The sequence below is a fragment of the Ostrea edulis genome, chromosome 3 (assembly GCF_947568905.1).
Source record: "Ostrea edulis chromosome 3, xbOstEdul1.1, whole genome shotgun sequence".
Classification (NCBI taxonomy): Eukaryota; Metazoa; Mollusca; class Bivalvia; order Ostreida; family Ostreidae; genus Ostrea; species Ostrea edulis.
The window spans coordinates 92,214,229-92,239,210 of NC_079166.1; the positions used below are offsets into that span (position 1 = coordinate 92,214,229).

The following is a 24,982-nucleotide window of genomic DNA, read 5'->3' on the forward strand; positions in this document are numbered from 1 at the left end:
CACAAGAAACACTCATGTGAAATATCAAAGCTTTACCACTTATTGTTCAAAAGTTATTAGCAAGGTTAAAGTTTTCAAAAGGTAGGCCAAACTCCAAGGTCAAGGTCACATGGTAATAAATGTTAGTACCCATGGAAAGGTCTTATCACAAGGAATATTCATTTAAAATATCAAAGCTCTATCACTTATTATTCAAAAGTTATTAGCAAGGTTAGAGTTTTCAAAAAGTAGGTCAAACTCCAAGGTCAGGGTCACGGGGTCAAAAATGTTGGTACCCACAGTAAGGTCTTGTCACAAGGACTACTCATGTGAAATATGAAAGCTCTATCATGTACTGTTCAAAAGTTGTTAGCAAGGTTAAAGTTTCAGACAGAATGACAGAATTAGAGATTTACAGAATTAGAGAATGACAGACAGGACAAAAACAATATGCCCCCCCCCCCCCCCCCTGATCTTCGATTTCGGGGGCATAATGATAAAATTCTAAAGCAAGCGTATCATAAGGACAATTTTGCATGAGTTGAATATGTGATTCAAAATGTATTGATTGTGTCATTTTAGAGCAGAATTTTAACAGTAACAGTTGTCATCCCTTTGCAAAAGGTGTTGTAATGACCTACATTTTTCACAATACTATGCGAGTTATTTCCCCATTATTACAGATGGCGCGCAGCATATTGTGGTCCTCAGTTGACGATGTCATATAAGGAATAAATGGAAACTTTACTATTTTTGATTGCAATCAATTGCTAGTTAAGGAAAATTTCTAAAACTTAAGTGTAATGACTTAAAAATAGTATAGCTGAGCAATAATAGTTCGGTTACTGATTACATTTACTAGTATATGTCTCCGGTGTGGTTTTCACACAATCAGTAAATATTGTAATGATGTAAGAAAGTATGTAAATATCAACTACTTCTCGACTTCTTTAGATCAGAATCGGGATGTCTTTAGTATATCAGCAATTCTTCATTATTATTTTTTTCACTATTTTCGACAACCTATACACATACAATAAAATATGCGTAAAAACACATGTGCAACCAACGCATACATGTACATTGTCAATTTCCATTCTCTCACACTGAATAAAACTGCGTGTTGCTGGATGTACACCAGGTGGCAATAAACAGAACATGGATTTAAAAAAAAACCAAAATACTTGTCAAGAATTATAGGGCAATATTATGAAGTCACCCCCTTTTTTTTAAACGACGCAACGTGCGTGTAATTCAATCTTTAGAAAGTTAAATTTTGTGTAAAACATTCAACTTACAGCTCTTCTTGCACTTCAATTACTCAAATGAGCACAAAAACAATCATCAGGCACATAGCAACAATGGGTTTGTCCTCTTTTATCATTACATGCAAAGTAAATGCAAAGTTCGATCTATATATAAGCTGCAAGCCCCCTCCCCTCTTAAAACAGCATTGTGAATTATACATAGTGGGAAAGTAAAATTTAACCAATGAATGGAGCTGAAAGATCAACCCTTGCCGTCTTCTCTCTCGAGCTTTAGATTTTTTTAATGTACCTGTCTGGAATTGTAGGGGAATATCATGAAATCGCCTTCCCCTTCTTTTAACGATCCAACGTGCCTGATTATATGATATCTAGGTGTCTGTTGTTTTTAAAACAGATTACTACTGATATTCACGGTATCAACTGTATTATAACTTGGGCAGAAATAAAGTTTAAATACGCCTATAACATCTCCTCCCCCTCCCCCAACTCCACAGTTTGACAAAGTGCATATTTCAAAAAGTTTTCTCCATAAAATCGAAGAAACTAAACCTGATTTGTGTCATAGATAGAATACAACCTGTTGAAATTCAACATAATAAAGAATTTGGTAACGTAAGCTTTACTATACACCATTTGTTATTACTATTTATGTGAAATTTAGGACTGCGATCGTAAGTGCGCCCCCATCTTCCTGTGTAAGGGGAGTAACTGGAAAAATGTAGGTCATTAAAAGTATTTAATTAATAGACTTGTCAATCACTACATAATACATTCCTCTTTGCATTATACAAAACGTGCACGATCAAGAGAGAAACACTACCACATCACTAGAAAAGCTAACTCACTAGCGAGACAGTAGAAGATCCCTATTTACTGTCTTAACGCATGCACTTTTTTACTGTTGTTCCTGCTCATCAACATTACAGACAGAATTGATGAAGTCAGCTTAGCGTTTTTCAGTACTTTCCTAGTTTTTAAAGAAAGACAGTATATGACACGGGTTTTGTGTGTGTTCCTTGTAACGCGGTGGTACTAAAAAAAAAAGGTCCAAAACACGGCGGACTTTTAAAATTGTCCGCATCTTTGAAGTCTTGTTTTTCTGAACGAGCCAGACATCTAAGTCCACGGAGGATTTCCGTGGATGTCACATGTACCCCTTGGTGCCACAGTGCATCTCCGTGTGATAAAACAAAGAAATAAAAGAAAGAAATACTAAGCGAAAAATTATTTTTATGTGAAAATCAAAATGTATAAAACGGCAACTTGTATATATTTATATCCTTTAATGATATATGTTATTGTAAATTCGTAATACTAATTCAATAAAAAAAGATTTATTTTAATAATCCTTGACTTATGTCGTCCGTTATGTGTTAATTTTTCACATTTATATGTTTGAAACGAAAAATCCTAAACATAGAGAGGACAATGTCGCTAAATGGATTTTAGTTTTCTGTAAGTTGAAACCTCAACATGTTTGTAAATCGGGAATATTTCCGGTGCACATATATATCAAGATATACATGTATATCCGTATGCAGACCTCCCCGCAGAATTTCAAACTTTTTTTATGAAACGCCAAATTCTCATGTACATAAACACATACATGTGGTATTTCCAACACTTGTCGGTACATCGTATAACAGCACGTGAAGTACGAGTTCACACAATAAATGAAAGATCTTTTCGTTGGTGAAGATGGAAAAAATAATTTTAAACATGCCTAGATTGTCCGCTTGCATAAACATGTATTACGGTGATAAGCAAAATAGTGTCCATTAAACCTAATGAAGTTGTATAATATAATATATTTTTTTTACTTTTGAGTGAGAGGGCGTTAGATAGCTAGGCACGTAACATTATCAAATAATGTTATAGAACTCGCACCAGCCGAAAAAATTAACATGTAAAGAAAAAAATGGAAAATTAAATGCAAGGTGAAGATAACGAACATTGATCAATCTCATAATAAACATATACATTATAGGGTTCATGGCGGGTGTGACCGGTCAATAGGGGATGCTTACTCCTCTTAGGCACCTCATCCCACCCCTGGTGTGTCCAGAGGTCCGTGTTTTCCCAACTATCTATTTTGTATTGCTTATAGGAGTAATGAGATTTATCCCAGTTCGTTATCTTCACCTTGCATATATCGAAGAAATATGTCATTGTCATCAATAGAAATTGAAACGACATGACCATTTTTAGATTAGAATGATCACTATATTCAAACTTGAGAAAAAAGTACCGATGCCGATAAGATTGATGGAAATCAGTAAAATAATCATATTCTTGCTAAAGTTATGCCCTATTCATCAAGAAATTAGTTTCATTTGAAACCATTTTACACTAAGGGAATGTGATTTTATGATTAGAATGTTCTCAATGACTACTTTTCTTTAATTCAAATCGGGCTTGGTTCAATTTACAAAAAAATGTTTTTTTTTCTGATATATCTTTTTTCTGACTGACATGTTGTTTGGATATTTGATCCGTAGATTTAAACAAGATGTACTGTGAGCAATGCAATGTAAGAATACCCCCCCCCTTAACCAATACTCCCAAAGAGTGTTGTTAATAGGTATAAATTACCTCTTTCCTGCGTGTAAAAAATGTCTTATGATATGACTATGTCAAAACCCTATACTCAACTTTGACCATGAGGTCAAAGTTCAAGGTCATATATAGGTCATGAAGGTACCCGGCACATTGTCTCATGGTGATACACCCATGTGTCAAATATGGCATGCCTATGTCAAAGAACAAAGAAGTTAAGACCCGGACACGAATTAGCACAGGCAGACAGAGGGGCAGACAGATAGACAGACGGAGTGATTCCTATATATCCCGTTTCGTTCGCGGGGGTATAACAATGTTAGGTAATAAAGTTTTCAATTTTCATAAAATATATTTTCATTTAAAATTAGAAAGTATATTTGAGTCGTTTAGACATATTTACTTAGATGTTCATACCATGCATCATATCACAGCAAAAATTGTACTCTAGAGTCTCTTTTTTTTTTAAACAAAAAACCGTTTGTATCATTCAGGGATAAATCACAAAAAAGTAATATAAAATACTTGAGAGCTTGTACCACTTTTTCGATGTTGAAATCATACTTGTTTGGTTTTAACGAGCTGCTAAATATGAAAATAGTGTAATGAGTTACTTTAACAGTCAGAGGCAAGTATATACCGAGTTTCATCAAAAGCGATCCGATATCTAGGAACAATGGTCACATCTGAAAATTTTACAATTTCAAGTTTTTCCCAAATTCAAACTCACTTCAGTGCTACAACTTTTGTCCGAGTGGTAAAGCCTTGAACAAATTAAACTCTACATAATTAAGTTATCCAATTCTGCAAGATTGGTTCAAATACGATGAGTTGTTCTGGAGTTTTAATATCTACAATATCTTAGTATATTTGTGTAATTATCTCCCCTTGCGTAAGAGTGGTATTAGCTGCTCTGATAGACCCCGGGATGTCCTGGTGCACGACAGAAAGAAATTAACCAAGACGTTTTCAGATATGACCCGAATTCTTAAACTTTTATGCACATTGCATGTCGCACGCCAACCCTAGACCAAATAATAAGATCGCTTGAGCTAACTAAAAAGGAGCGACGTTTACGTACTGTGGTGTTATCGTACTGAATCACGAACTCCGTATTCTCTACAATCTTTTGTAGTTGAAAGTTATACATAATCATAAGCCCTTTGCCCATACTCCTATCGTACAACAGATCATACGACCTCCGTATGGTTATTTCAGTTCAGTAGACGACTTGGGATTGAACCATCCAAAACTGTACCACCGCTACAATAACCATACAGGCTAAGAGCACAGCGGATTCGGCATGACGAGAAACGTGTAGATATTACAGAGAATGGTTTATAACGACACACAATGTGTTGATATCCGTGAAGTTGTCGTCAGATTCGTCCAAACCTTGTAAAAAATTACACGATGATCGAATTTAATCTAAACATAATAACCTATATCTTCTAAATCGTTTTAAAAAATTATACCGATATTTCCTACCTACCATCATCATGGAGCATCAGGAAAAATGTACATTAGGTTTGAACAGTATTATATTATATTAATAAGAGTACCCGCTAAATGAATGAACCATATCAAAGATTGTCTCCAGATATTAAATATGAAGCAGTAAGTTATTACTTACCCAGGTAAAATAAAAATCACCAATTTATCTGTATTGATTTCAACATCTAATGAACAGATACATATTCTACTGATTATAAAATTATTCTCGCGTAGATGGATGCCTGCTCAGTCGAGGTTATAGGTGACCAAACACTGTTATTAACTTGCTTCATACAAATTTGTAGATATGATTGGACAATAAGAATGACACGATACATCGTTTCCAATACACCATCTCCCTTTAGAGAGTGATTGTACATTATTCAACGTTCCTCTCTAGTATTTTTAACTCGTATGGAAACGTCTCGTGCAGAGTGTGTTATTAAATTGAAAACTGTGACGTCACTTGCAAATCCAATTTGTGTTCAATCGGATCACGCGTCTGTCGTTTTCCGTAACAGGTAAGAAGACTCGGACGTGGATCGGCGCAGGAATTGCATCAAATCGATGCATTTCTTCGCTGGAAGCGCGCCTGTGGATGAAGTTAAAAGACAAGAACCGAATTCATGTATAATGTGTTATTTATATTTTCACCACGAATTCAGTTTTGGTAACATTAACGTCCTATTCACTCTAATACATAAACATATAAGTGGAAATTGATAGTGGTAGAATACCTTAGATATGTATGATATCTTAGATGCATCTGAAAGCTCGCGTTTTATATTGTAACATACGACTGTGACGCCATAGTTACATTTGTGTGCACATGGCAACATACTCTGATGGCGTCGATCCCCATACGATGTCCATTTGCAGTTATGTAAATAGCCGATTAGTTACGGTTGATTAGTGTTATGTCATTGGCACCAGTGACGTCACTTGCGAATCGAATTACATCCCGAAATTACAAAACACCGTATCCGTGCAGGAGTACATTGGTCTGACAGCTACCGTAGCTTACGTATTTACTTTCAGTGTACGTCTGAATTGAATTTCAAGAGTGACTCCGTGTACTTGATCAAAATGTAGGGCTCACGGCGGGTTTGACTGGTCGACAGGGAATGCTCACTTCTATTAGGGACCTGATCCCTCCTCTGGTGTATCCAGGGGTCCGTGTTTGCCCAAATATATATTTTGTACTGCTTATAGAAGTTATGAGATCACTGTTCGTTATCTTCACCTTCATTCAAAATATTACCCTATTCCCAATTTAGACACAATTGCTCTAAAAGTGACGTTAAACGTTATTTCAATCACTTAGCTTTCAGGTTTCTACAAATCATATTAAGAACAATGGGCCAGATATTGATGATGCACAGGGCATGATGTTTTTTTATGAACACGTCACGGAACTTCCTAACAATGTATTAACTAAATTGCTGAAGGTTAGCTTTCATCGAGACAAGTCAAAAGAATGCACAACGTCCAAGCGTGATGAGTAAACTGTGTTTTATATACTCCATATCTACCAGGACGAAATCTTAACAATGTAAAGCACATCTGACATGAATAAATCAGCAGGTGTAGATTTCATTAGTTCCCGTATCATGAAAGTCTCTACGAATGCAATATCTAAACCCACTGCCGATATCACCAATGCTAGCATCACTAATGACATTTTCCATTCACTTCTGAAACAAATTAAAGTCACTCCTATATACAAATACAAATATTTATTGGCACAAACACAATTACATTAATTGGCAAATGCCCATATAAGAAATAAAATAGAATGATCCATGTAACTACCAACCAATATCCATCTTTATCAGAAATCAGGGAAACACATTTACCTAATCAGGTGCATGAATTCATTAACATGTTTTATCATATTTAGGAACTCAGTCTGGTTTAAAGAAATTGCCTTGTTGCCCAACATCACTAACTGACACTAACTTCCTGACACTTAGTTGCATGGAATAAATAGTGAAAACCTCGTTGGCAGCACTTGACTTAGTCAATCATGATATCCTACAACAATTAAGGGTACTATAACTTTGATTCACACACAATGAAATTGTTTCAGTCTTATATCCAAACGACATATTCTAAGCTGTACAAATGCACATGATCTTCTGATATTTTACCCATCACCACAGGGACAACACAAGTGTCTATTTAGGACCACTCATATTTTTATTGCATACTCAATGACCTTTCGAGATATGTTAACTCAATTTAACAGCTCTAATATCGATTGCTAATTATTGATTGTATCTTATTCAACATCCCTTTCGAGAATTTTTCAGTCATATAAGGACGTCATCAATACCGGGGAAGGGCTTCAAATTTATGCCTATGCTCGGCGTTTACGGCCATTGAGCAGTGAGGGATCTTTAGCATGGTACACCTACTATGACGCAGACTATCCGTTTTAAGATCATCTCCGAAGACTCATGACATACACAACTGATGTTGTGATTTGGGAAATTGAAAACAGGTGTTCATAGAAAAACATGATTGCGAACAGACAAATCAAAGTGTATGCGTATGTGTACACAACAAAGGATGTCTAGGCTATAATATCCAGTGTTTAATACAAAATGTGTTGCGAAACATTAGAATACGTTGATATTAAAAAAGATATAAAGTGTTAATAAAGATCAATCTCTTCATTATGGTTTTCACATCTATTTTTTCGTAAATCGTTAACATACAAGTTATCTACATTGCATAGCATTAAGAAAAGTATACAATGAAAGGTGAAGATAACGAATAATAACCAATGTCATAAAACTTATAAACACTACAAAATAGATAGTAGGGCAAACACGGACCCCTGGACACACTAAAAGTGGTATCAGATGCCTAGGAGTAGTAAACACTCCCTGTCGCCCTGTCACACCCGCCGTGAGCCATGTGTCCTGATCAGGTAAACGTAGTCAAAACCAATGTGCCAAGAACGGCCTAACAATGAGTATGAAACACCTCAGACAGCACTAGACCCGATGATGGATTGTATTGGCAAACTAAATCGTTATAACGAGCATATAATTTGCGAAATGCTGACTTTAAACTCGACAGTTGAAACCTCGTCACCCTCAACTTGTTTGTCAATAGCCTGCCTCGATTCCAAAACTGACCATACACAGAACAAGCTTTTGCGTATCCATTCAGTTGAGAGATATAAACACCATCTGTAGTTGATAATGAAATATTGCGACATAAATATGGGAAGTTGACGATGGAGAAACTGAAATCTTCATATGAATATAAAAAAGGTTAGCTAACAAAAAAGTACAGTTCATGTCCATGGGAATTCAAACAGACTGTTGGAAGACCTGATTACCAAAGACCACAACTATATTGTCATTGAGGAACTCCTGCATATTTTTTGTATCTTTTATTTGTAAGGGTTTTTATGTAGCTTAGGACTTCAGTATAGGTACGATGAATAATATCCATCCGACCCATTGGCCGGAATATCAAATGTGTCTAAAACTATGAGTCAGATTATGAAAGTGATCACTGTTTAAAAACTTCTTCCTAATAATACAAATATATTGCTACGGCCTTCAATTTCACATTTAGATGTATCGGCGACGTTTTATTTATCAATAATTATAATATTCATTCATATGTCGATTCGATATATCCTTGTGAAGTCGAAATAAAATACACCACATAGTCGTACACTTCTTCATGCTTAAATGTTTTGCTGAAAGTAGATATCAACGGCAAACTGACAACTTGATGACAAAACGGATCACTTTAGCTTCTCTATCGGCCCGTGTTTATGTAGCAATATCCCATTATCATCTGCATATGATGTTTATAGGTTTTCTGAATACTAGATCAAACTCAAAGGTCAAGGTCACAAGGGTAAAAATGATGATACCAACAGTCTTGTCAAATAGAATATGAATATGGAATATGGGTCGTATCACCCATGATTTTAAAAGTTATAAACAAGGTTCAAGTTTCAGACAAACAGGAAAAACAAGAGGTACTGTGAGCAATGTTCACTACGAATACCCCCCGCTTACCCCAATCTCCCAAAGGGTGTTGGTAATAGGTATAAACTACCACTTTTCTGAGTGTAAAAAACAAATGGCATGACAAACTGAACCATATTACTACTTCAATGTCCAGTGTGTTTGACCTTTGACCCCAAAATCGATAGGGCACATCTTCATCCCATGGGTAGTCCATATGTATGATATGGTGACTGCAGGTGGAAAGGATAACGCTTTAGAGCCCGGAAACCATATTGCTACTTCAATGTCCAGTACGCTTGACCTTTGACCTTTTGATCCCAAAATCGATAGGGAACATCTCCATCCCATGGGTAGTCCATATATATGATATGGTGACGGTAGGTGGAAAAGATAATTCTTTAGAGCCCGGAAACCATTGCGTCTACAGACGGACGGACGGACAGACAGACGGACGGACAGACAGACGGACAACCCGATTCCAGTATACCCCGTATAACAATGTTCCTCAAAGTTGGAGAGGCATCAAAACACTTTAATGAATACAATTTAAAAACACTTGTTAATTGATATGATTTAATGTCGTCCTGCTAATCTTGAAAAAAATTTGTTTCAATTACCTGTATCTCCTAAATTAGACTTTCATCTCCTATTATTGGTAAACCTAAAAGGTATGTTTTGGGTCACTAAATTAAAGAAAAACTACACTTTGTACTACCTGAAAAATACTTGCATATCAATTTGACTAATGATTTCCTTGATGTCTAGAGAAAAAATATTTTTAAAAATGTTCCCTATGCAAGGTGAAGATAACGAACAGTGATCAATCTCATAACTCCTACAAGCAATACAAAATAGATAGTTGGGCAAACACGGACCCCTGGACACACCAGAGGCGGGATCAGGTGCCTAGGAGGAGTAAGCATCCCCTGTTGACCGGTCACACCCGCCGTGAGCCCCATATCCTGATCAGGTAAAGGGAGTTATCCGCAGTCAAAATCAGTGTGCCAAGAACGGCTTAACAATCGGTATGAAACACGTCAGACAGCATTTGACCCAATGCGAGGTTGTATTGACGAACTAGATCGTTATAGCGACCATAGAATTTGCGAAATGCTGACTTCAATCGAGACTGTTGAAATCCCTGTACCATCTTCCCATGTCAAACTTTGATTCCCTATCCTGGTCCCATCCTTCCCCAGGGTCATGGTCATGATTTAAACCAACTCGAAGCTGCTCTACCTAGGAAGGTTTGCAGATAAATGACTTTTCGTACCTCCGGGAACCGTGATTTCAACCAACTTGAATGTACACTATGTCAGCAAATTGTCAGGCAAATTTAAACTTTTCTAGACTAGACTATCAGGAGAACGTTTAAATGGGTCATTCAAATATTCTAAAGATAGTCTGGACCACACCCTACTTTAGTCTTTTCTTGAATATTTTCCCTTTGAAAGGGGTATAACTCTGTGTTTGAACACATTTGATTTTTATTCACTCAAGTATGATTTATTGCAAGTTTTATTGGAATTGGCGAATTCGTTCTGGGAAAAGTACAAATTGTTAAACGTTTACAGACGGACAGACAGACGGATGGGCTCTGGACAAAATGTGGAAAAAGATCACTTAATCGTCTAGCTCTAAAAAGAGGAACTTACGTATTTGTTTCACTTTATCTAGAATGCAGTTCTCTCTTCCTCTACTGATGTTGCCGTCACTGTCTTCTCTAAACTCCACCATTATATGACGTATTGCATCAATTCCAAGTCTCTTGATAAAGGACTCCTCAAGTCCCTCCGTTAGGTACATACATCGTTCATCTGTATCTCTGTTGTACCACCACGTACGTACATACTCCAACAACGAGTCTACTGACGACAATCTGAAGTAGTTCTCATAGTCCTCGACAGTGTTCAGACAATTCTGGACAAAGTAACTCATCACCTGATGGCGGACATCGTCTGACGCGAACCCAACGGAGCTATTGTTCTTTTGGTATGTCAGTACTTTGTCATTTTCAATCAATTCCTTAATGACATCGTGTTCATCGACTATAGAGTCGTTCTGCAGGACTGGAAATACTTCTCCCAGAGCTCTTGTTTTATCTTTCCATGATGAATTTAGAGACGCATTGTATTTCTCTGATGTCAAGATGTGGATAAGAATGCTCCATTTTTGTCTGGAGAGTGACAGTCCATACAAATCTGAAATATCATTGGGCATATCATATAATGTTGCTCAAATTCACTTCTAAGAACAAATACATTAGGTATAAAATTCGACACTGTCATCAAATTTGTTTACCTCAATTGAAAGGTTACAATCGACAGATTTTATAACTCCTTAATTATTACTGTTTTCTCAACTTGTCTTTTCTTTCTATGAATTTATCCATGCTTTTCAAGAATCAAGTACATTGTTAAAAGTTCAATGTGATATGCATTTGGAGGGGCTTTTGGGATCCATTTCTTTAAAAGGTAGTAAATTTTACCGCAAGTTAGTCCGATTAATAAAGATGCGTAAGTATTTGGATTGGCCTTATTGCGTTATGAAGCGAAGTACGACTGGACTTCAATCTCAAAATAACCTAAACATTAAATTTAAAAATATCTTAGTTGGAGACAAAATTTGAGGACGTGGATGCCACATTTTTCATTCCTTGGAAACTATGATAACATAAATTGGATTGAAAATGAAAAGTGACGATATCGAATAGTGATCAAGCTCACAACTCCCATAAGTAACATGATATAGAGAGTTGGGCAAACACTGACCCCTGGCTACTATCACAATTTTTAAATTATGTCCAATACAGCGAAAAACAAATGTAAAGTGGGGGGAGGGGGCAATATATCTCAAATCTAAACGTCGTGATAGAAAATATACAAGTTCCTAGTATTTTAACAGTTCTGATTTACAATCAGAATAAGACCCAAAAATATATATTAACCTATCTGTCCATTGTTTTTGGTGTTTTACACTGTGATTCTCATAACGTCAACACCATGACGTAAGCATCATGACGTTATTTAGTTTTCATGCTGAAAAACAATACAAAGTTTAAACGACTGTAAAACGATAACTAGAAAAGATATTGTTTTGAAATAAATTGCTCAATGACCTATAAATCTTAGAGCATCATATATGAAAGTCTCCTTTATTTTTTGCGAAAGGGCCGATTTTAGTACTTTGTGGCTGTAGTCCTTTATTTACATTGATAGTTCGGTTAACGCATTTTTGGTTAAGCATTGACAAAGAAAATTAGCTAATCATACATACATGGACGAACAGTTTTTTTTAAAACAAGCAGATTATGAAGTTTTATACTAGAATTAAAAAATATTCTACTTCAAATGAAAATCAATGATATTGTAAATTATATTCTATTAAATATGTCTATGCTTGTGCACTGTATAGAAATGATAATTCATACCATTAATATATAAATGCATACATATCACTCGTCTGCAAAAAGAAATGATGTCATAACTCGAGCATGTATGTAGAAAGCGTCGTCCACTAATGATGAATAATACTCTAATGTTTTTCCCCAATAAAGGACGATAAAGAACTGATATAATGTATATATTTTACTGTGCTTAAATGTTAATTTTGTTCATGAAAATCAAAAAATGTTGCGAGATAATGGTATGGTTTCTGCCTCTTTTATTGTTTGCAGGTAAAAATTAGCAGGTAAGAATAAGAAAAAAAGTTTCAATCAATATGCATGAAATTTTGTATAAAGATTTAGTATTTTCGGCAATAATTTAAAAATTGAATCTCCAACCCCACTCTTTTAACTTTCATTTTGAATTTCATAAGAAGACTTGAAAAAAATTATACGAAATTTAGAAATGGACTTTACTCCTAATATGTCATACTAAAGGCCAAGGTTTTCAACCGGTTGGTTTTCCTCAGGCAAGTTAAGTGAGGGGCGGAAGTAATTTAAGGCAGGTGTGAAGCTTCAAGGCCGAGAGAACCCTGCTAGCTTGTATATGTACAAATACACGGAATATTATCTGTGTTACCTGCATTACCTGTACGTTTTTGTATGATTGAAAACTCCATGGTAGTGGGCTTTTTTTTTTTTTTTGCAGATTAATCGAAACGTTGATAATTAAATCTAATGAATCAAACGTAAAAATTAAAGCTCGATAAATTTATTTTATATAAATGACAACCTTAGCCATTGGAAACTTAGGCAAACTATTCGTTATTGAAAGTTTTTTGTATTCATTTGACTGCCTTTGTTCGTCGGATACCCAGTATCTGACGATGTTTGACTGCCAAACATACAGTTTCCGACGAGAGTTTCTGCGTACTGCGGTAGATTGTCTGGCTGTGTACAGTTGATGTCCCATGTCCCATGATGACTATATATTCCAAAACAGCTTAGAAAGTTTTATTCTGTTTGAATTAGTTTTTTTTCTGGACGCACACCAGAATTCTCTGGCTACCTAAGTTGTCTTTGTGACTCGATATGGCCATAGCGCATGGCCTACACAAACAGGACATTCGCATTTTCCAACAGTTCCTTAAAAACTGGTATAGACGAAGATTTTTTTTCTTCCTATGGATCCCAATCCAACCATTAAACACAAGAAAGCGTCCTTATTGCGGCTAATTTTTCTTCCGATAAGTTGAACGTTTGCCGCTTTGTTTCAAGGGGAAAATTACGCTTATAAATTTTCAACTGAGTGTAAACAAGATTTCCTTAGCATACAATGCATTTACTCATAATTAATCTGTTTAACATTAAATCGATCTCCGTGTAAATTATATTCAACAATTCATAATAATTATCAAAACCCCAACCCTAACCCTAACCCTATATTATTTTATAATTCATGTACTGATTGTTATTATTGTGTGAATCTCCCTACATGAAAAAACCAAAACCGTTTCCCTATCAAGCTGGACTACGCGGTCAGCATCAAACGATTACACGGACGCCTCGATCGCCAGTTAAGATAGATAAGTAGCTAAGTACTTCGTTACTAGCTTGAAAATACGGATGTATATTTAATTGCTGTTACAAAATTTAGAAATTCATTTCAAAATTAAGGATTATCTCCCTCATGCATAGCTCTTATCCTTGGACGAATTTGGCTCCACTTTTTTGGCACGCTGTTTTTTGGCTATATTTAGCTCTAAAACTTCATAGTTATTTCGGATTTCAAAGATTTCGGTTGAGCATGACTGAAGAGACATTATTTGTCGAAATGCGCATCTGGTGCATCAAAATTGGTACCGTATAAGTTTTACATAAGGTATACACAAAGGCTAAAAGCTAAAAGTCCATCAATTTCTAGCATCCAATCTTAAGCTTAATTTTTCCTGATTGACAAGGGTTCACAGACCAGGTAAATTTCAAGGCGGTGCTTATTTTCTCGGCCTTTAAGCTCTCAAATGCAATACCATGAACTTTTTCGCATATCAAGTACAAAAAGATTATCATTTATTTCCTTAACTTGCATTAACTTGTTTTACTGTATTATTAGAATAGATCCGTATATCTAACTGATTTGTAATGCCTACGTTGTTTTGACACCAACATGTAAATCAAGTTTAATTGAATAAAGTTCAAGTGCAAAAATATCATGTTTGGGATACTGTAGCTCAATAACAAGCCTTACGATCGCAGTTTTTGTTTTTAATTTCCTAATTCTCCTTCAGGGTAGAAATCAAAAATACACCCACCCACCCCTCAAAAATGACTTTGCTCCAAATCGCAGGTGTGAACCTCTTTAAGAAACAACTATATGCCTAATAATTCATCATATTTCCGTTTATTTTTGTCTACGGGTTTTTATCGTGTCTTAGTAGTCTTTCCTCTTGCTCGACATTTTCTGATAACAAAAATCAATACCCCATGTCTGCGTTGTAATTGTTTACATGATATCATCCCATCCATCCTTAAATCATATAGAAAGAACCATATTCAAATTTTCAAAATGAAAATGTCACGTTCCATATATACAATTTGCTGCTCACGGATACCATTTCATTATTTAAAGAATTGTAGCATTATGACTTGGGTCATACGATGTCAGCGTGTGATCGGAAGGATCCACCAGGAACCGCATGATACCACCAGGATATCTGTATACAGTTCAATAACGCAGCCCTGGAAAAGATCACTGGTGGATTACCGTTGTAAAATTAAATATTTACCCCAATACACTGGTAACCCATAATTCGATGCAAAGTGTAATAATGATAATATAGTGTATTGTACAATAAACTTTTCAGAGTCTACCCAACTCTTGATTCCGTCCCATTGTACACTCCTATTAATGATATATTAATGTGGTTAACGAAACATTATGTAAGCCGTACACACTCAATCTGTCACGGTAGCTCAGTGGTAGAACTTTTGCTTCGTAACTGGGAAATCGTAAGTTCGAAACCCCGCTCGTGCAGTTGCCGTGTCAAACCTCAGACGTAATAAGAAGCAGTGAATCCTCCTTCATCAAACGTTCTGGATTTAGAAGTGAAGTTCATGGCTTTTTCCGATATGACCTTCAAAATGGAGGTCTCCTATTTGGGTAGGAGTTGGCATGTTAAAGAACGTACACTGCTACGGCCTTGGGCGCAAAGCATAGATCTAAATTTGTAATACTTCACCGACTGATGGTGCCGTCTCCTTATGAGTGTAAAATCCCCGACGGGACGTGCAACAAACAATGAACCAGAGGCTGTTCTTATGACTTTGTACATGTAAATGCAACATATGTTACAATTTTCGGTTACAATTATCAACAACACTTACCTGGATTTTGATTTTTTTTTTTTTGGGTCAAGATATAGATTAATGGTACACTTTTCGTCGCATTTGATTAAGTTCCATTAACCAAAAAATTCAACATATTCCATTTTGTCGATGTTTAAAATCCCAATTATTTTATCATTATTTTCCCAACCTTCCTTTTCTGAATTCATGGTCGTGATGGTGGTAGTGAGGGTGTGGGTAGTAGAGTAATATTTCTTGTGCATGTCTCAAATAACTCCAAACTTTAAAGAGCCCCGGAAGTCATGGGTGCAAAAATGGTAAATTGGTTCAGAAATTCATTTAAAAATATAAGGACAAAAATTTATGATCGTGCGTGCATTCAATACCGAGATATTCGCCGTCAAAGTTAGCTATTTTTGCACCTGCCCGAAATCAATGAACTGGACTTCCGGTTTTACTATATTTAGCCATAATGACGTGTGACATCACAACCCATCAGTCTCAAACAGGGCAGTATGGCAAATGTGAACGATACATCCGTTTCTGTGGACGAAATCGACCTCCACATATCATTTGAAGCGTCTTCCTTTGAAGATTATCGTTACGAGTACGTACAGACATCGTCCCTTACCAATATGAGCCAGCTGCAACGGATTCTGACTATTTTGACGAGTTAAATGGGGAGAATGCTGAACGTGAACAACTTGAACATCGCCTTGGAAGCACGGAATGATAAGGCACCGTTAGACTGTTTGTTTATAAAATAAATTGGGAAATACGAAATTGATCAATAATTTTTAACTGTACATGATTCTTAATTACATTAATGATAAAATTACAGATGTCTAATGACTATATTACGCCTGTCCACGTCGTTTTCACAGGAATCTGTAATTTTGTCTGTAACAACAATGTTAGTGGTCGCACTGGTGTGTACCATACCACCCCTTAGTAATTAGGGAGTGGTATGGTATATACCCTCAATTATCAATAGCCTTACTATTATTACAAAATCATTTGTTCCTGTTGTGTATTTTCGCTCATTACTTCATTGGGAAAGAGCTGAAAAATAACATTGATTTTTCTATCCTCTCATATGACACCCCCTTTATACTGTTATAATTGTACTTACAATTTTTTCTAAGAATTTTTAAAAAATATCATCTAGAGGAGAGTTGTCTTATCTTTTCCCCATTATTGAGTTTTCTATTCTTTCACAAATTCACATGATTTACAAATCATTTTAGGAGTCAATGTGGATTATATTCCCATATGTCAGCTGTCAAGGAAATTGTATGCTGCACCGAATTGCCAAGGGTTGATGAGAAGAGGGGAGTCATTCAACAAGGAACTAGCCTGCTTTACTGAACACCCTGGGTTTTCATCAGTGTGTTTAGATGTGCATGAGCTCGAAACGGCATAATACCAATACTGATCCCAGTATGGAGAAATGAGGGCAAAAATTGAAGAGCAAGTCAGTTTTTTTCCCATTGATTTAACCAATACAAAATCCACATGACCCCAATGGGTAAGGCTACCTAGGGTACAAGGTGCGATTCTCTCTACCCTCATGTGCTGTGACGAATTTCTTTGCCTCTGAGGAGTATCAAGGATTCAATGCACCTGAGTGATGGTATGATTTAGTTGAAGCAACTTTTTTTAAAAACAAATGTACGATTCATCCATGATGCATACAAAAAATTTCAAGCACAACATTCTAACAGAAATGACCCAAAAATAATACATTTATAAACATAATGGTAGTAAAAAATATCATAATTATAAATAAATACTGGCAAAACAGAATACTACAAAATATCAATTTTCTAGAAAGCATCAGCTGCACAAACAATATTTTAAATAAAATGTTTCTGCACCAAGGAACGGGACGAGGACCCTGTTTTCATGTTCTCATTAAAAAAAGAAGTTTTATCATTTTTTAACTCTTACAACTATTATATATACTAAGCTAATACTACATATACTATGCTAATATTTCATTCTATAAAGTGTTTGCAAAAACACACTGTTGTATGCAAGACCAAACAGATTGTTATCCAACGGTCAGACCCTATATCATGGTTGTTCCCAGTCTATTTGTTATTTATAAAACAAATAACAAAATTTGTTTTCACAACCTACTATTCTATATCGCTTTGGTTCAGATTTAAACAAAACCAAAGATAAAGATGTTTCACAACGATTTAACATTTTTAAACAAGATTAAAATAGAGCACATCTGTATTACCAACATATTTTTATCTGCTTTCCTAGAATGTCCAAATAGCTAGTATTATGTTTTGCCCAACTATCTATTTTGTATTGCTTGCAGGAGTTATGAGATTGATCACTGTTCGTTATCTTCATCTTGCATTCACACGGATGTTTCTTTCCGACTGAACCTCGATCTAAAATGTAGCACCACTTCTTCTTTATCAGGATGGAAAACTTTACTGCACATTGGAGGTGGTTTAGCTGGCAATGAGTATGGTAATAGTTCTGATGACCCATGAAAGGCCAAATAAGTCTCTTTCATCAGGACTGATGGGCTGGAATAAATGGACACTATTTAAATTTTATGTATGCTTTATATCCTAATAAATAAATTTTTGATAAATAATACATATTCTCATTAACATTGGTATTGCTGTTTTAAACTTGATTGAAAGAAAAGTGACAAATGCAAAAATAGTGAAAATGTCATGCCATTTAATTTTGATATGAATTATGATAGTAGATTATCTTTAGAAGTACATTCTTACTAATTGTTGGATCAACAGGCTTCCTACGAACACTGCATTCCCCACGCTTGAACTTCGAGAAGCTGATTTTAAATTGTTGGTCCCCCTCCTTCGTTATGACATACAGCCTTGAGAAATTCTCATTAAAATGTAGAGCAGCAATCATCAACCTTTCCCAATAAAAAAAAGATAAAATAAGTGTTACGATAGTGCTTTATAATATATTTACTGTAATTATATTATTATTTTGAAACAAAATGTCCGCATGTAAATATTGAAATAATTTGCAGTGGGGGGATCCAGATCATCCAGAGGGGTTGGGGGGGTATCCCGAAGGTCGGAACCCTACCCTTTCATCAGAAAATTTTGCTAAGAAACACCCACACATATAGATGGTGGAACCCTCCTTTCAAAACTAAAAAAAACCCTCTCTTTCCAAATTTTCTGGATCTGCCCATGATTTGTGTAAATTAAATTAGTGAAGAGGGGTTTCCATCATATGTCATTTTTGGAAATAATTTAATTTTCATTAACGTATAAATCCAAAGGATGTACATGTAGGAGTTATAACAGGGGTTACAGGCAACCCACTCTACAGCCTTCACTTGATTGATCAGAATTGGTATCTTTGCAATGTTAACATTTAATCGTGTTGGAAAATACTATTGCCCACTAAAAGAGTAATAAAAGTCTTCGTATATTTAAATTATGCAAAGTTCTTGATCACATTATTAAGATAGGTCAGTGGATCTATATGACAGAATATGTTTAAACGACAATCTAATCCAGGGTCCTGATCAGATGGGGGCATGTAAGAAACTCGTTATATGGTACGTGTATTGTAACTTATAAAGTGAAAAAAAGCTAATCAACGTCACAGACTACAATAAAAATTATAAACTTTCTTACCGATGGAAATCTCATAATAAAGTAACACACACGACCTACCCTATTTTTATCCAGCTTGACGGCAGCCTGGCGCTTAGGTTTAGGCTCTGGCGAAGAGAAAAGGGCAAGACTGAGGTCGTCCACTTTCCTCTTAGGATAAAGCGATAGAATCGCACCAGGTAGAAGCGGTTTTTTGCAAATTCTCTCATCAGTGAAAACTGAGCCTCGAAACATTCGTCCGGGAAATGTGCACTACAAACAACAGTATACTGTGACGATCATGTCCAGTCTGCATGGGTCAGCTCACAAATCGAGTCCATGTAGCTCTCTGTCGCTCGTCCTTTGTGGACGGAAACGGTGTCCGAGGGCCTGTTGTTGCATCCTGCAACTACACATATGTGTCTCTTACTCTTACTTGCCATTTCTCTTCGAATATTTTCTTCTCTTATACTCTCGTCTTGTTGTGAAGAAACTGCCAATGATGGGTTGTGACGTCAGATCCGGTATTACATTTTCAGTCTCGTTTTCGGTATCGTAAAGGTGTGAATTTACGGTAAAGGTTGTTTTTGCCCATTATATCGTTTGTTGATTAAGAAATAACTCAAAGAATTTTACTATCGGTATTTATTTTTAAAAATACATAAGATAAACCAAAATGTATTGTTGACTTCCGGGACACTTTAATTTCTTAAATTGTGTGGGAGAATTTCAATAAATGGATTCAATTCATAACTTCGACCTGATATGTTTATACCATTCACGTCCACGTTAGAAAAAGCAAGGGGCTGTTACCAAATACACGTGCACCTTTAAGTGCATTCACTAGACTTGCTCATGCCTTTATAATTGATATAATCATTGCTGCCTTTGATAGGTTTTAGTAATGACAAATATATGTTTAATTAGGGGACCAAACTTGTTGACAAAATATACCCAATATATACGTATTTTGTTATTTATACGAAACGATCCTGATGAAATAAGATATGGGTAAATCTCGAAGCCATGCACTAAAGGAGTTGAGGTTCAATATATTGTTGGTTTGGGGATAGGGTTACCCTTACCCATGTGGGAAATGCTAACTATAACAAACTAAGAATGTAGGGGGAAGTATCGCCATCATTATTGTTTAGGGTAAGGGGAACAATATAACCACTATTCCCGGGAAAAGGGAAAAGGGAAAGATATCAATCTTTAACATTTGCCATTTCTAGATATGGGTGTTTTACTTCTCCTTAGATCAAATGCTTTAATCGAATTCGCTAATCCAGCAGTTGGTCATCACATGTACATAGTGTGGATAATTACCAAAAACTAAGTTCTTCCACTAAACATATGACTGGTTATATATGCAACATATATGTACATAGTGTATGAGAAAGGGTGCTATTTAAACATGGTATTATTATTTATGTTCCATTTAAGTTTTTAGAGAACGTGTGTTCCCAGTTCTTTTCAGTATAAAAAGCAAATCACTGAAAATTAACGCAGAAGTCCTTTTCCGAAATATTTATATATTACGACATGTTTATTGTTTGTGTAGTTTTATCGACAGTCATCTCATCGTCAAGTTATTGTATAACATAATACGATATGTCTAACAATATGACACTTAATAAATGGATAATCTTCTGAATAAAACAATTCTAAAGACTTACCTATTGTTTTGTCCAAATTCTCAAGGATTAAAAATGATCCAAGAGCACTGTTGTGACTCAGGATACCGGGGGGCGCCTGTCGCTGTGATTCCAGTGTCTTTGTGAATTGTATTAACCGGTTCGTGGTATCGTCATCAAGATTGAATACATCATAGGGAAGGCACACTGAAATTATAAATTGCAATACTCATACAATACATCAGACACAAAATACCAAATTTCTTTGAAATAATAAAAAAACCCAGCAACTTGAATATGACTTTGTTCATGAAATGTGAATAACATTAGTAATCTGTAAATAAAACATTATCAACTATTCTTATTTAGATATTTCAATATATTTCAATCTATACGAGGGGAAAGAGAAGTTGTAAAGCTTAGAAATTGTATTGATATATTCATATACAAATAATTATTTTCTATTATGAATGCCATTTTGAAATACTGCATTGGCTTTCAAATCACAGATTATGTCTGTTATGGTTGTTACGAAGAGACACTGAAAAATGCGCGGGTGTGCCAAACAGTTTCACAAGTTGAATTGTGTGTATGACCGACATTTGTACCGATGCATTATTCACACCTACGACGAATCGTCATCTTTCCTTATTCATGTAGCAATATTACATCATCACCTGCGAATGGTATTTATATCTCTCAACTGAATCGATACGCAAGAGGGTGTTATGCGTCTGGTCAGGTTTCAAATCGAGGCAGGCTACTGACAAACAAGTCAGTGGTGCAGGACTTTTAACAGTCTGCTTTAAAGTCAGCACGTCGCAAATTGCACGGTCGTTATAACAATCCAATTTGTCAATACAACCTAACATTGGGTTAAATGCTGTCTGACGCGTTTCATACCTATTTTAGGCCGTTTTTGGCACAATGATTTTGACTACAGATAATTCCGTTTACCTGATCAAGATATAAAGCTCATGGTGGGTGTAACCGGTTAACAGGGGATGTTTATTCTTCATTACCTCATTCTACCTTTGGTATATCCAAGGGTTCATGTTTCCCCAACACTCTATTTTGTATTTCTTATTGGAGTGTTGAGTTTGATAAATGTTCGTTATCTTCACCGTTCATATCCAAACATCCTCAAGGAACCTAGTATCAATTCAATTTTGTTTAAATCATGTCCGCATTGGATTGGATTGGGCCGCAATATTGTTTTATAGGAGAATATATGGGATGAATTTTAAAACTATTTTTTTCTCAAGAGCAACAATGTCATGATTAGTCAAACTGATACAGAAGTATATACAGGTAGTGCAGATTCCAGATTGTTCAAATCATTGTCCAATAGTTCAGGATGAGGCCTCAACGAAGAATTAAAGTTAATGATGGATAAGGTGAAATCATCATGTTTATCATAAAGTTGAGTTGTTAGTTTGTCTTTAATATTTTTACAACTCTGTGATGTCTTTTATTTTGAGGTCACGGGGATATATCGAATCGACATATGAATGAATGATGGTATCTTCCTTAACGTCTCTCTCGAGAATTTTTCATTCATATGGAAACGTAACCAACACCGATGGGGGCCCTCAAATTTAGGCCTTTGCTCGGCTATTACGGCCTTTGAGAGGTGAGGGTTCTTTAGCGTGCCACACCTACTGTGACACGGGACATCCGTTTCTAAGGTCATCTCCGACGGCCCGTGACATTCACACCTGATGCCGAGTGTTTGGCGATGGAACTGTCACTACCTGTTTGAACGACTTAGGATTGTCGCGGCCAGGATTCAAACCAGGGGCTTCCGCATGTGGGGCGAACGTTCTAACCACTAAAACACCGCGGCGGTGTATCTGAATAAAAATAGCATTGTTAATAGATAAAACGTCGTCGATATATCTAAATATCGCATTGAAGGTCATGGAAAGAGATTTTTCTTCTTATGTTGAATTTTTTTAATAAATTCTGGTTCATTGATATATTGCCCATCCCCCCCTACATTCAGTTATTCTTGACATGATTAACGATGAAACACGATACGGCACATGCACGATAGGATAGAATAGGATACACACACTATAGGATACACGCACGATAGGATAGGATACACGCAGCAGGGTTAAGGTGTCCCGAGTAAAGTTAAAACAAACATCATAAAATGTACCTCGGTGCACTTCATACTATATATGACGTCACAATATAAAAGTACGTCACGACGTACAGGCCTATAGTTGTATCGCGGGGAAAATGTTATATATAGAATATCACACTCTAATGTTGATCTCGGACCTGGGATTGGCCCCGAGAGTTGATCTCGGCCCGAGCCCGTAGGGCGAGGGCCGAGATCACTCGAGGGGCAATCCCAGGTCCGAGATCAACATTAGAGTGTGATATTGTTTATATCATATACCTAAAACACAACAAGTTGATAAACATTTTTTTTTAAATTGGGTGGGGGGGGGTCATTGACCCAAACATAAATACATGGTATACTGTACAACGATATTTGACTATTTCATTCCTTCAGAGAGTTTACTTTAATGGTTACGTTTCCAGTACTATTGACATTGTGAAACATGCTAAAGTCTGGGTTTTGTAGCTTTATTCCATTGCTGATTTTTATTTATTTTTTCGGATTTACCAAACTCGCCCGTTTTCAATATTTCATATAATTTGTAAGAGTTGTAGAACTTTGTTTACGTGGCGTCATCGTATGAACGGGAATGTTTACAGATCTGATGCTGCTATTTCTTTGCTTAAAGAATGTTACCTTATACTGAAGTAAGTTTTTTTTTTTACCGTTTCCCATCTGTTTAGCATCTATAAGTCGTTGAAATACGTCGGAAGATAATGGTTCTACTTTTCTCGTTTTATTGCCAAGTCCTCGGGATTTTAGATTTCAGAAATCGTTTTAAAACAGTTTTCTACATCAAAATTGCTGTAAATTAACATTTTATCTCCATTGGGACCGGGGATTTCAAGAAAAGACAGCAGAATATGTAATTCGAGTAGAACTGACTTTCATGACACACACTGACAATTACAACATGACTACTAAGATATATGATGACGATGATGAAACTGTACAACAAAATCCACATTTCACACAATGTATCTGCTGTGTGTAAAGTCGTACAAAAACTGCTGTCTTCATATCGGCACCTGCGATTTTACATGTGTCTATTATAAAGAAGGTTATAGTTACGAAGAACGAAATTATGTGCAGGCCGAAAAGGCAGGGTGTCCGAGGGCAGCCTTAAGGCGCCCAGTGGGTCCAAATCAAATTCGTGGTGGAGGTTCAGGGTACAAAGTCTCCGGAAGCTTCCGAGCTCAAGCGCTTTCTGTGGACAGAATCTATGCTTAGGTAAAAAAAAAAAGTATGTCAATTTGAATCAACCAATTTGATTAATCAATGATTTTAGTATTTAGTAGATTTTGTCAGAGAATGCTCAATTTTTTTTGGCACCATACGACTTAAAGTTCCCTTTTAATTCTTTCTTGACAGATCGATGTACATGTCATTACGTGCAGGTGTATAAACAGGACGTCCCTGTGTAAGGAACTGTGAAAGGTGCTGTGTAAGGTGCTGTGAATGGCGCATGGTTAGTAAAATGTTGAAGAGAGGTTTAGACAAAGATGCAAATAAAAATGCTAACACTATATGCACCCCAACTTCTACAGTCATTGAATTATGTACACAAATGAGTAT

The 24,982-nt window shown here is 36.0% G+C and overlaps 1 protein-coding gene across 2 annotated transcripts in view; it reads right to left on the minus strand.

The window, feature by feature from the left end:
- Positions 1-24,982, minus strand: part of LOC130053005 (uncharacterized) — a 71,786-nt gene that overhangs the window by 24,989 nt on the left and 21,815 nt on the right. For both annotated transcript variants that reach the window (XM_056159428.1, XM_056159427.1), the window contains 2 exons: positions 21,316-21,480; positions 10,954-11,499 (listed from right to left, as the gene is read on the minus strand). In XM_056159428.1, the coding sequence (XP_056015403.1) occupies positions 10,954-11,499; positions 21,316-21,480 (711 nt within the window). The remainder of the gene's footprint in view (positions 1-10,953; positions 11,500-21,315; positions 21,481-24,982) is intronic.